Genomic DNA, 12,740 nt, shown 5'->3' with positions numbered 1-12,740 from the left:
TAAAAAGATGACATTGAATTTTAAAAAATGTTTGCAATTTTTTAAATGTTCGTGAGTGTTGAAAAAAAGTGTTCATGGTTTCTTTTGCGAAAATGATCCAGATCTATTATCAAAGTTCACCGAAAATATATAACACCTCAAACACAACAGAAATTACATCGAAATTTCATGAACACTAAACAAGCACTACTGTCGACTTAATGAGCCGCCGGCACATTGTTGTCGCCGCTCTCCTGTCGGAGCTAGCTTGACTTTGTGGATTACAGTCAGGAAGTCTTCATGCACGTACCCCTAAGAACCAACACCTTGTAGGCGTAGTTGTCGATGTTGAACACTTGAATAGATCTGAAGCACCTGACACCAAATCTCGCAACACAACAAATAATCCAAACCTCCTTCTCCAAGGAGACGACATGAATCAACGTCGGAGCGCCATTGACTACGTCCAAATGGACGAACTCGAGGAGGGTCGAATACTGGAAAACAAACTAGAAGAGAGATGAATCCACGGGCTCGTCGACAAAGCTTGTAAGGGAAAGTTTACCGTGGCCGTCACGGAATAGGGGATGAAAAGCTGAAATTTACAAAATTGTTACTGATTTATTTGTATTAACAAAAACAAAAAGTAAAGATGGCAGAAAGAAAAGAAAAAGGGAAAAACAACAGGAGAACGCCGAGAAACAAAAGAAAACCGCCCGTTAGAAAACCATAGACAAATGTAAAATCTAAAAAAAAGCGGTAGCGCTCGCACACTACATCCAGGCTAAGAGCATGCCGCAGACAGAAAATCAGGGCCCTCAAATGCTCATGGACACGCCCCAGCACTCACCGGGCACTCCTTAAAATCCTGTTATCCACATTTGTGTATCTCATATCCGATACCCCATATCCGTACTGAAGCATGAAACGTAGAACTAAACAATGTAGATCATTGAACGGAGATAGAAATGCACATTCCGATCACCAAAACATCACCAACAAATATCCAAAAGAACGACAAGGTCACATAATCCACATAAACAACGGACAAGTTTAAATTAGATTACTAAAAACTTGAAATTAAAGACAGAGACGGTGGAGCTTCACTACTTTCTCACTAGCCCTTTGCCCTTCTGGTCACTGACGCTGCTCTAGGCGTCCGGGTAGGCATTCGTGGCAGGAGGCGGGTCATCGGAGTCAGTGCAACCCTTCAAACGCCGGAAAGCCCGGCCTTGCTTGCGATTCAGCTTGGCCATCCTCACTGCCTCTATCGATGCCTCCGTCGCCTCATGCTTGAATGCTCAATGACTAGCCGGAGTGCCTTGGTCATTTCCACGGGCGTAAGTGGCCGGAGGTAGACCCATGCGAGGAGCCATTCTTCCTCATCGGGCATCGCTGGCAACCTGCGACCGTGGCATATGGATTGCTCCAACGCCTCCCTCTCCCTTGTCCGCTCCGGCATCAGTGTTGCGCTAGCGGGCGAGCAGTGAGGGAGCAGATCCGGAACTGCCCCCCTTGTGCTCACCCGCGACCGCCATCACAATTCGGAGGGCTCAACTCCTCCTTGTCGTTGATGGAGCCGTCGGAGCGGCTGTCGGAACTCGATATGCTCGCCGGAGATGGGATTGGAGCAACTACGAGACCGAATCGAAGAAGGGGAGGGGAAGAGACGAAGCGGAGCGGAGCCAAGCGGGGGCGAAGTTACTGTAGGTTTTCCAGATTGGGCTTTCTGTGGGGACGCAATGCACTAGGGTCGGAGTGGGCCGGGCTGACGTAGCAGACGCACCCAGGCCGCCCCATATCCGCCATGCATTTGGGCTGGATTTGAGGGGCACCAGACAGTCCGGTCGTTTGAAGCCGGTTTGACGTGCCCGTTTGCGTCGCTTTTTTTATCGGCCAGTGACCGGTCCGTCCGCCCGAGCATTTGAGGACGGTTTGAGGCGTCTGGCTGTAGATACTCTAATTGTGTATTTTAGCCTTGTTATTGTTAGAATTCTGCCAACATTTTTGTGTTTTTTCAGCTGAAAATGTTCTGTTTTTTGGCCATGAATGTTCTGCTTGATCTTTGATAATATACGATGATTTCATCACCCGCAAAAAAAAACGATGATTTCAGCAAATCACGGAGTGCTCATCACATCCTTGGGATGCAAAAGCTAGAGGTTGGAATTGAAGCACGCGTCTGGTGGTGCTGTATGTTGGAACATGGGCAGTAAGGCCCCGTTCGGGAATACTCCGCTCTACGCTCCGCTCTGGGAGCGAACGGAGCTGTAGTATAAAATCTGGGAGCGAGCAAACCGCCACTCTACAGATTCTAGGAGCTGGCGAATTTTCGAACGGGCCCTAAGTCACACCCTTGTTGTGCCATTTCACGCTGCTTTCGTTGCACTAGCTATAGCAGGTAGGAGCAAGTCAGGTGTGCAGTGCGATGGGTGTGGGTTGCCCGTTGCCACCGCCGCCATATATACTCCTTGATTCATTGTTCTGCTCATCGAAGAGAAGAGATCGATGGAGCAACCCACCGATCGATTCGCCATGGCCACGTTTCTGCTCTTGCTCATACTTGCCCTCGCCGCCGGCAGCAGCAAGCACGGAGGAGCAGCTGCTGCCGCCGGCGACGCCCGACCTGCCATTGTCGTCATTAAGCTGCACGGTCACGACCCCGAGGGCCCCTCCGTGGCCTTCCAGAGCCACGACGTCTCCTTAGCCGGCTTCACCAACGGAGGCGGCGACTGGCAGGCTTTCCCAGGCCTCGCTCACCTGTTCCCGATGTCCACGCCCCTCCCGTTCGGCAGCAGCTACGACGACCTCATCGGCGGCCTTGCCAACCTGCCGAGGGTGCCCCTGGGGCGGCAGGCCATGGCCGACGCCGCCCGGGTGCTCTCCGCCTACGACCCGTCCGCGGCCACGGTCGCCGACGTCGAGCCAGTCAAGCGCGCGCTGGCAGCGCTCAAGGTGATGCTAGTTGAGGCGCAGCGGCTGCAGCCCATCCACGAGACCGTCAGCGGCGGGTGGGAGAGCGAGTCTCACGTTGCCGCCGAGGACCTGCCCTACATCGACCACTGGGACACCATGTCCTACGAGATCATCCGCGCCAACCGGACGGGCAAGTGGAACGGGCCCTTCGCCAAGATGCTGGAGACCCAAGCCAACATCCGCAGCCAGGAGGAGGCGCTCGCCGTCGTCAGGGTGCTGCTCCGTGCCGACTTCGAGCAGGTGCTCGAGGCTCACGGCACCAAGATCAACTTCCAGTAAACATGCATGCATGCTTGCTGGCTTAGACCTCAGATTTGTGCCCCATCTCGTATCGAGTCTACGTTTCTTTTATTAACCATGTTCGTGTTGATACTTCACTCAGCTTGTGAGCTTCAATATGTTCTGCTCACGAAATATAATGGTGCTAAAATTTGACATGAAATTAATGTTGAAGCCCTGAAGGGAAACACTTGACTTGGGTAAAACTCCACCCCCCCCCCCCCCCCCCCAAAAAAAACATATAAAGGGTAGTATTGTCTTTACAACTTCACGTATAGTATACCCGCCGTCCGCGTACGACTGCCCGCGCATGTACGGCCCGCCCCCGTATGCCCGCCCACGTACACCGATCGTGGCATCGGTACTCGGTTGAAAAAAAAACCTGCGTCGACACCCCAGTCCCGTCGAGGAAACCCTAGCCTCATCAATTGCTGCCGTGACTCCGGCTGCCGAAGAAATCAAGTCGTGTCGTGGTCGCCGGCTGAACATGTGGTCCACCGCTGTCACAACATCGACCCTCACTAACGCGTTGACACCCTGCTCGCCTTCATCGCCGACACCAGCACGGCGGTGTCCGCAGTCACTGACGCGTCGTGACCCGGGTGAAATGCCAAGTGCTCCCGCGTCGACGTTTCTCTCCTCCCACGCGCCCTAGACGACGTGCAAAGCACCACCGCATCGGCGTCGACCCCAGGCGAGGACCCGTCAACGGCCGACAGTAGGGGTTTTCCCTTTTTTTTCTTTGAAATTTGTATGAAAAAAATTGCTCCTTACCTAAATAATTTGGTGCACACTTTTTTCTACATTGAAATTGGTTACACATTTACTTATGCATGACACATAGCCGTGCCACTGTTAAATGAACTGAGTATATCCACGATGATGTTGTGGGATGTTGGCATTGATCTGACACCTTGTTTGAAGGTGTATTGATGAAGCAAGAAACGGGATGATTCCGGTAGCGGGAATGGATCATCGTCACTGAATGCAAACGAACCTCCCGGAGACAACTATATGAGTTAGGATGGATCGTATAGTGGTAATGTAAGTGTCGTGAATGTTGACCAAAAAATATCGAATACAAACTAGTGCATTGACACTTACATGTCTTTTTGAATTTGTATAGGTACATGCCAATGATGACAATGAGGAATACGATATAGATGAACAATCTTATGCAGAAAGTGCGAGCCAAGTACGTTTAAAAAATGTAGGGCAATGATTGACATAAAAATTGCATTACCACTTATATGTAATACTACTTTAGATGTGCACAGATAAATGCCGATGGTGACAATGAGTGGAATACTTTAGATGATGACCGTGATGAGAGTGACGTCGATGCATCTTATGATGAGAGCACGAGCCAAATAAGTTTTTAAAAGTATTTATGGAAACTAATAGTATAACAACAGACTGACATACATGGTTATATGTCTTATTTTGCAGGGGGGTGTTGTTGGTCCTAGCGGGAACAATGATCACGTCGATGATGTTGAGTTCGACCTTGTCGTCGGCTATGATGAATATTAGGAAGAGTCACTGGATATGCATTGGCAAGTGATGGCCAAGACGTCCAGGTCAGAAGGGGAGGCATACATGTTCTACAACCAGTACGCGAAGGAATGTGGTTCGGCATCAAGAGAGACTTGCTGAAACGTAGAAAATGTCCTGCGGGAAGTATCTGCTTGAGGAGGTATCTCTGTTCCGGGGCAAGAAAACGACATGCCAAATTTTATACCATGGAGGCCGGACCCGCAGGCTTAGACCGCAGAGTCGATGCTTCAGCAAACCCCATTTAACAGCGAAGCTTGATAAAAAGCGTGAACTTTGGTATGTCAGCAGTTTCGTCGATGATCACAACAACTTTCTTGCAAGACCGAACAAAGTCCCGTTTCTCCGGTCTCATAATCAGATCAAAGAATTTCAAAGAGCAGCGATCTTAGCTATATATGGCAGGAGCTGGGATGAGAAAACACATTATTTTTGACAACTTCGTCAGCAGGTATGGGTCATATGCTAACGCAGGGTTGGGAGGAGGAAACCGTATAATATGTGCTATAGGAAAAAGATGAAACTGCTTGCACAGGGTGATGCTAACATTAAAAAGGCAGGGATCTGGATTTTTTTTCTTTGAGCACACTGTTGACGCGGGCCCAAAAACTTGTTTGGTGTGATTCGCTGTCACGTCAGGACTATCTTGACTACGATGATGTGACCGCCTTCGACAATATGTACAAGATAAACATGTATGGAATGCCGTTCATCCCTTTTGTGGGTCTAAAAAACCACCGTTGAACTAAAAATCGGTTACGTCCATTTTGTTATGGGAGCAGCGGCCCAGGTCGCCTAGTGATCTTTGGTTAGCATGGAACGCTCACGAGAATTTGAGAATTGATCCAACGGCCGAAAACTCCTAAACTCGCAGATCTGACGGCCAGAAACCTTGATGGTCTGAGAGGGCTCGGAGGGTGCTCAGTTTTAATATATCTAAATATGATGGGTGCCGGTCAGCCCGGCGTCCGTGTGGACGTTTGAGATGCGTTTGGGCATACAGATGTAGATGCTCTAACCAAACATAATGACCAACCCCTAATGCTATGTTTGGATATTCATATTCAGGCTTGGAAACTGATTTGGTACTGATAGGGGTCCAATTTGGTCGTTTGGATGCGCTCTGTATTGAAGCGTCGAAACCTGGCCCAATACTGAACCGAAACATTCACGCGTGAAGCACTCTCCCACGATACGGGCCCGCAAGGCTGTGATTTCCGTTGAATTCGCATTTCTCCACTCTCCTCGCTACCGATGCATAAACGCTGATCTTTGCTAAGCTCACCGACGGAGGGAGCCACTGTGTTGGTCTTGAGGATGGCGCACACGTGATGATCACAGTCGACGTTCGGCTTGCCAAGTATATGGAGATCTAAAATAATGGCTGCTATAAAATTTCGCATTGAGAGGGGACTCTGGAAGATGTCCTTATTCCTTATCGCACCCCAGAATGCCCATAGGGTAACCACCATGCAAATAAAGTCATCATGGGACAACATTTCATGCATAGCAAAGATCTAGTTATTTGCATTCGCAACGTGGTTTAGGCACATGTGTTCAACCAACCCCTTCACAAATAGAGCCCAAACGCTTGGTGCCATTGAACAGTCCATCAAAGCATGTCTCCAAGAATCGGCCCACATGTGCCAGCACCACAAAACTTTGTTGTTAAGCATCCTGCGCCCTCGAATCCGGCCAAGAATAAAAACTTATCTCAAGGAATGTGGGTTGGACCTCCTCAAACGTTCGAAGTATCTAACTCTTCGACTCAAACAAAAAGAAGGGAAGACGCGGTTGCAGTGAAGGAAGATGTCGAAGAAGAGGAGCCAATTAATGCACAAGTGACGCCAGATCCAAGGGAGTCCTCGGACGTGGAATCAAGATGGAGCACCAATTGAACTCGCCTACGAAGCCGAAGACCTAAAGACACACTGAGGAGTTCGATGTCCTGGGCTTGAAGACCAGTTCAGGGGTATTGACGGTGTCCCGGACTAGGGGGTGCTAACCACGTCAGCCCTTTGTACTCGGTCGGGCCAAGGAACCTTGGATCATCAACAAGTGGGCAAGATTGCCATGCCTCCTAACACGATCAAGATGGAATCCTCCGAAGACTGCACTCCAATACTCGTTTAAATCTTTGGCATGCTTATCCCTAGATGTAACCGACCTCATATAACCCTAGGTACCCTGGGCTTCTATACAAGTTGAGGGGTTTTAGCTTGTAGAGGGAGAGATTCATTCACATACGATCTCGAGGTAGATCATCTTATACTTTGTACTCCAACACAATCAATACAACAAAAGCAGAACGTAGGGTTTTACCGCTTTGAGAGGGCCCGGACCTGGGTAAATATTGTGTCCCTTGTTCATCCTGTTATCAAGCTAAGGTCACCAGCTTGGCATCCCCTATCCGAGAACTGCCGGATTTAACCCCGACACCATCGACAAGGTCAAGACGACTCTGGTAGGAGAGCGGCGACAGCGGCTTGTTCTGGTGACAGTAGTGGCCGTTCAATGGTCTTGAAATCTCGATATAATTTCTGTTATGTTTGAGGTGTTTTTGTACTTCCGATGAACTATGATAATAGATCTGGATCATTTAAAAAACATGAATATTTTTTCTAAAACTCGTGAAAATTCAAAAAAAATTGTGAACACTTTTTAAAATGTCAATACAAATTCTTTGAAATTTGTGAACATTTTTAAACTTCACAAACATTATTTTTGACCATGATCACAAGCGAGCGCTATCGGTCTTGGCCTAGCATGTGATATAGCTACATCGTGCCACAAATGGGCCAGAATAGGAGTTCCCGACCGCGTCACTAGGGTTGTAGGCATTTGTTGTCGACGTGGCGGCATGGGTCGTGCTTCGTACTAAATTACGAGCCTCCCTCGAGGGTTTCTTATGATTCTCCACCAATCACACTGTCAACAAAGCCACATATCCAATCTCCTCCTTCTCAAGGTAACAAAGCATTCCATTATGATCTCTTATCATCTCTAGTGTCTTTACATCGTTCAAGGTTCCTTTGATTCAAAAGAACTTCATACGAATTTTGGAGGATTTGTATCCTTAGAAATTTTTCCTGTACAGGTTGTTTGCTTCATAGGGTTGGAATCCTTGGGAAAATTTCCTAAGGGTTGCTTTGCACTTTATTTTGGTGGAAATTTCCATCCAATCAAAATTGTTGTATCAAACACTCATTGCTCCAAACATTTTTTTAACTGAGAGATTGTTAGTCAAATGTTGGTTTTTGAGAAGTCGCTCGCAATTGTGGTGGTTTTTGGCAATTTACTCGGATTATTTTTTTTAACAATCTTTAATCTGACAGTGCTTATAACGTTAGATGGGTATTTGAATATGCTAAAAATGGCATTGCCACTTGACATTGGCAATACCCTCCCTAATCTCCAGATTCTTACCCGGTAACATGATTGAAGGTCATATCCCAACTTCGATGGGCAATGCTTCTGTGCTAGTACTGATAGGACAACTAAATTCACTATATCTCTCATCTAACAGACTTCCCGGGAAAATCGTGTCCCCTGAAATCCCCTAACATCGACTAATGTCTAATAAGTTTCTACAAAGCACCCAGCATCGGCTGCTACAAGCATGCTGCTGTCGGTGATGCGCGCTACCGTAAACTACTCAATGCTGCAAGCCGATGCTCAAGGACGACACGCCGCTGCAAGCCCACGCTTGGGGACGGTGTGCTGCTGCATGGGCACCAATACTGCAACGCCATGTTGTCATTGTCGTCCTTACCATAGCAGCGGCCCTGTTGCAGAAGCACCGCCTTGCCGCCCCGTAGCAGCGTCTCGCTACACGGTTGGCGGTCACCATCCTGCTCGCAGCTGACAAGCTGCTCGTTCGGCTCGGAATTGCAACATACCCGACATTGCGTCCGGATTACAGCATGACCGATGTTGCGGTCAGATTGCCGTGTCACTGATATTGCAGCAGCTAGTAGGTGGCCGCTCGATCACACTGATCCAATGGCTCTCGACCCGGCCGATCTTTGTCAACAGAGCTGCGGTTATGATTTTACATAAAAAAGCAGCGCGGTTGCAAGCATCATGGCGAAAGGAAAAGCCAAGGAAGCTACCATATTACAGTTATTATGCAACAGAGAATGGCCACACGCCTTAATTAATGCGATCGTCAAACTCGCTCGCACATAGATGCACTTCTAAAACAAAGAGGAAAAATAAGCTGACAAAAGCAAACGTACATAAATGCACTTCTAAAAAAAAGTCTCCTGCCAACCAGTCGTACCAAATACTAATGATGGTCGCAGCCATCAGTGTTTATTCAGAAACCTAGCACATAACATCATCACAGAACCTAAAACCTGAAGTACCAACGCAACAAAAACTCACTCACTCCTAATAGATAGGCTTATTCAGCTAGCGCAGAAAGCTCTCCATAACTTCCCCTTGCACATTTGCCACCAGCTCTCTGTTTCGATCTCGATCTTCTGTCTGTAGAATTGACAGTCTGCGAATTCAGAGTCTGCCCTTGCCCTCAAGACAAGATCTCTCACAGTTATTAACAGTTCATCTAAACCAATGAGTTTCCTCACAAGAGAGTTCTTCTCATCCTCAGCGTCAATACAAAGTGAGAAGGCCTCTATCTCTGCAACATTTGCGTCACCATCCTTAATCAAAGCTTCTTTATATGATCGTAATGCTTTTATAAGGACAGATGAATCCTTTTCTGTACTCTCAAGACCGACATAATCAACACCTTTTCCAGTAACCTCAGATTTTGAATCCTCCTGTGACAAAATGGAAATTCAGTGTAAATAAGAATTCAAGTTTTTATGCAGACAAATATGTGGAAGGGAACAGAATTTAGCGATTCTGATCATTTTATCTAGCTTTAACAGAGACAATGAAAGTGGAATAAATTACTTATACACCACTGCATTCTAAAACTTTCTAAATCTACTATGTCATTATATAATACAAAAGCAATTGAAAATAACAGTTAATACTTGATAGAACTAGTAAAATTTAATTAGATTGGAGTGCCTTATTAACTATAGGAATCAAACCAATATGTAGGCTAAAAAAATGTGAAGATTTTACGGACTTAACGGATGGCTAATAGCCTAATATGTATGCACCTATAGCTAGAAAGCACATATATATGTTGCCCGCCTCCAAAAACATGGAAAATGTTAGATAGTGCCATTGGGATAATCATGTGCACATATATATAGCAGTGGAAATCAAAGCTTGAATCGTGTTGTGTACGAATGAATATATTGGCAAATGCTTAGTTCTCACTGACGTCAAATTATGAAGGACATATTTATTAAATAAGACATAAATTTGAAACCGACGTAGAAGACCAAAAAATTAGGAGAAAGAAAACCTAACTTAGGCATATAACTTATCCATATCTGAATACTTAAACACTACTGCAAAACCTAGCTATACATATACTAGTTATAGATTATGTATGTGGAGCTTTGTAATAATGCTATCATCTAATCTGCAGAAATCCTCCAAACTTTTAAACACCATTGACAAATCAGGCTATTCATGTACTAGTTATAGATTCTGTATGTGGAGCTTTTATATCTCAATGCTACTGCTATCATATAACATGCATAAACCGTCATGCTAGAAGTTAACAATTTTGCATCCTCTTGTAGTAATGTAAAACGGAAAGTTGAGGTTGTCTACTATACAACCTCGGTCCCAAATTACTTGTCTTAGATTTGTCTAGATTATGTATGTGGAGTATTTTTTTTTTTGAAGGAATGGGAATAGCACTGCTAGCTCCTCTACTACGAGTTATGCAAAGACATGTTACTTTGACTAAAACTGATAGCATATCATAGCAATACAATCGCATCAGGAAATATCATTGCATACAATTTATGGACCAAACATAAAAAGGAAGAGAATCCTTAGCACCATGGTCACATTGCTTACCGAGATGTATTCCATAGAAGGAGGCCAGGCCGAGTAGGGATGGACGTGGAAGCTAGGTCGCTTTCTATTCTTCAGATGCTGCTTCAGCTCCGCTGTTTCCAGAGACAAGGACAGGAACCACTCAGGGGATTTGAACTGATCCACATAATTCTTCCATGAGCGAAGTGCAAAGTACACAAAACCATTGAAAACCGTCATAAGCCGCACTGAGATTGTATCTTCCACTGAGCAGCTGGTGACCTCCATAAAGCTAGAGTGCAACGGGAACATCTTGTGCAGCACAAATCTGTCAACGCCATCATCGTCCGCTGTCAAGATCCAAACAGAAAGTGTGCATTCCTTCTCATCTACGATACAGAGCTTTCCATCAGTGGTCTGACCAATCTTAAATTTTTGGTGTACCACTCTCAAGGGCGGCGGCAGATCCATTCGAGAGAACTGAAATGTATCTGTTTTGAGCACGAAAACGTACTCGCTGACATACACCCCCATGATGGACTCGGTTTGCCAACAGATAAACCCATCTAGCACGGTGCAGGCTGTGCGCCTGAAGCCCTGAGGCAGCAGCGTCGCAATCTCCGGAAAAATCTGCCACTCCATGGTGTCCGATGAGAAGACAGCGATGCGTAGCCTATCCCATGAGTAGTCTTGACGGACACATACCACACGGGACGGCCTCTGATCCTCTTGGGAGCAGAATGTGTGGAACCCAAGGGAGGTGCCGTCGGGCATGTCATGGTGCTCCTTGGGGCGGAGAAACAGAGCCATCGTTTGGGGGTTGTACCAAACTCCCTGCTTGATGATCGGGTGTTTGATGGCCATGCAGCCGCCATTGTAGGCCGAAGGATTGGAGAAATCGACCCGCCAGTCAGAATCGTCGTCGTCTACGAGGTGGGTGAATCCGGCGAAGGGCCGTCGTGAGGTGGGGAAGGCCATTATTGTGTATGCGAGGAAGCCAGGGAGGAGCGGGGGTGCGTGGAGCGCGCGGAAGCGGCGGCGGAAGGCGCGGGACGAACGGACGGCGCCGAGGAAGCCGGAGCAGGTGAGGGCGGCAGAGGCGAGGCTGGGGAAGTTCGGGAGGCGGAGGAAGATCTCTCGGAGCAGGTAGTCGTCGAGGTCACTTATGGTGGTGGGAGCGGGTGGTATGGGGTGTGCCGGCGGCGGCGACGGGTGGGAAGCCATGGCTGGTTGCGCTCAAGCGAAAACAGAGGAGTGAGGACTGAGGAGTCGACGAGAGAAGAGATTAACAAGTGACCATTGGTTTGTTAGCGAGATAGAGGGGAGAAGTTGCGCTTCCACGTCTAACACTCTCCTCCTGTTCTCTAGGGATGAATGCATATATCCACTCAGCTATAGCTCGGGTTGTTAGGCAGTGCCACTTTTACATTTTTATTACTAAATATAAGCTTGATTGGCTAAGAAAAACTAAATATAAGCTTGTTCAAATCTGATTGCTCCTATTTTATATATAAACAGAAACACTATTACACTGGTACATTCATTAAAATAGGAAAAGGGCTTGAAGAACTGAAGAAAAATAGGAAGCCGTGATTTGGAGTGCGGGCTCAGATGAGCCCGAAATCCTGTGCATCCATTGTTGCTTTGGGATACTGGAAAAGGGGACTCTCCGTCAAGCTTGATAGCAAGAAGAATAAGGATACTGAGAGAATACAGTATGTCCAGGACCCTCGAAAAAAACAGTTTGTCCAAGTGGGCCATATTCATATGAGCGGGGAGCGTCGACGTTAGTAGGTCGTCGCATCATTTTCCTGAACTGTGGACCAGGACGTCTCGTGTGCCTGTGGGCTTCGTGCGTCAGAATTCGTGAACGGGTCGGCGATGGTGAGGCGAGCCGAAGAAGAGGAGCGGCAACAGGTTTGTCCTCCGAGCAACTGCCGACGGGATGGAGGTCGGCGGGATGGACATCTTGATGGATCCAGTCGCCAGGTGAGTTCCCCTTTCTTGATCCAAACCTCTACTGATGATCCAGCACATCCGCA

The 12,740-nt window shown here is 47.2% G+C and overlaps 2 protein-coding genes across 2 annotated transcripts; one reads left to right on the top strand and one right to left on the bottom strand.

Moving 5' to 3' along the window:
* Positions 1–2,423: 2,423 nt before the first annotated feature.
* LOC147986848 (60 kDa jasmonate-induced protein-like) lies at positions 2,424–3,408 on the top strand. The gene has a single exon (XM_087540174.1). The coding sequence runs from the start codon at positions 2,488–2,490 to the stop codon at positions 3,232–3,234; it is 747 nt and encodes a 248-aa protein (XP_087396300.1). The 5' UTR covers positions 2,424–2,487; the 3' UTR covers positions 3,235–3,408.
* A 5,577-nt stretch (positions 3,409–8,985) lies between these two features.
* LOC147986847 (uncharacterized) lies at positions 8,986–11,995 on the bottom strand. Its single transcript, XM_087540172.1, has 2 exons — positions 10,741–11,995; positions 8,986–9,572 (listed from the first exon to the last, which is right to left on the bottom strand). Exons 1-2 carry the CDS (start codon positions 11,920–11,922, stop codon positions 9,198–9,200), a joined length of 1,557 nt encoding a protein of 518 aa, XP_087396298.1. The 5' UTR covers positions 11,923–11,995; the 3' UTR covers positions 8,986–9,197.
* Between the last annotated feature and the right edge of the window lie 745 nt (positions 11,996–12,740).

The sequence above is a fragment of the Triticum urartu genome, chromosome 2A, assembly GCF_056163025.1.
Source record: "Triticum urartu cultivar PI428250 chromosome 2A, HENAU_Tu73, whole genome shotgun sequence".
Taxonomy (NCBI): Eukaryota; Viridiplantae; Streptophyta; class Magnoliopsida; order Poales; family Poaceae; genus Triticum; species Triticum urartu.
The sequence above is the reverse complement of the archived record's forward strand: the minus strand, read 5'-3'. Positions and strand labels throughout refer to the sequence as shown.

Bases quoted from the DNA above. Each gene is read 5' to 3' on its own strand.
- LOC147986848 (XM_087540174.1), top strand. From the start codon at position 2,488: ATGGAGCAACCCACCGATCGATTCGCCATGGCCACGTTTCTGCTCTTG.
- LOC147986847 (XM_087540172.1), bottom strand. From the start codon at position 11,922: ATGGCTTCCCACCCGTCGCCGCCGCCGGCACACCCCATACCACCCGCT. The intron at 9,573-10,740 runs GTAAGCAATGTG...ATTTTGTCACAG, and splicing joins CTTCTATGGAATACATCTCG to GAGGATTCAAAATCTGAGGT.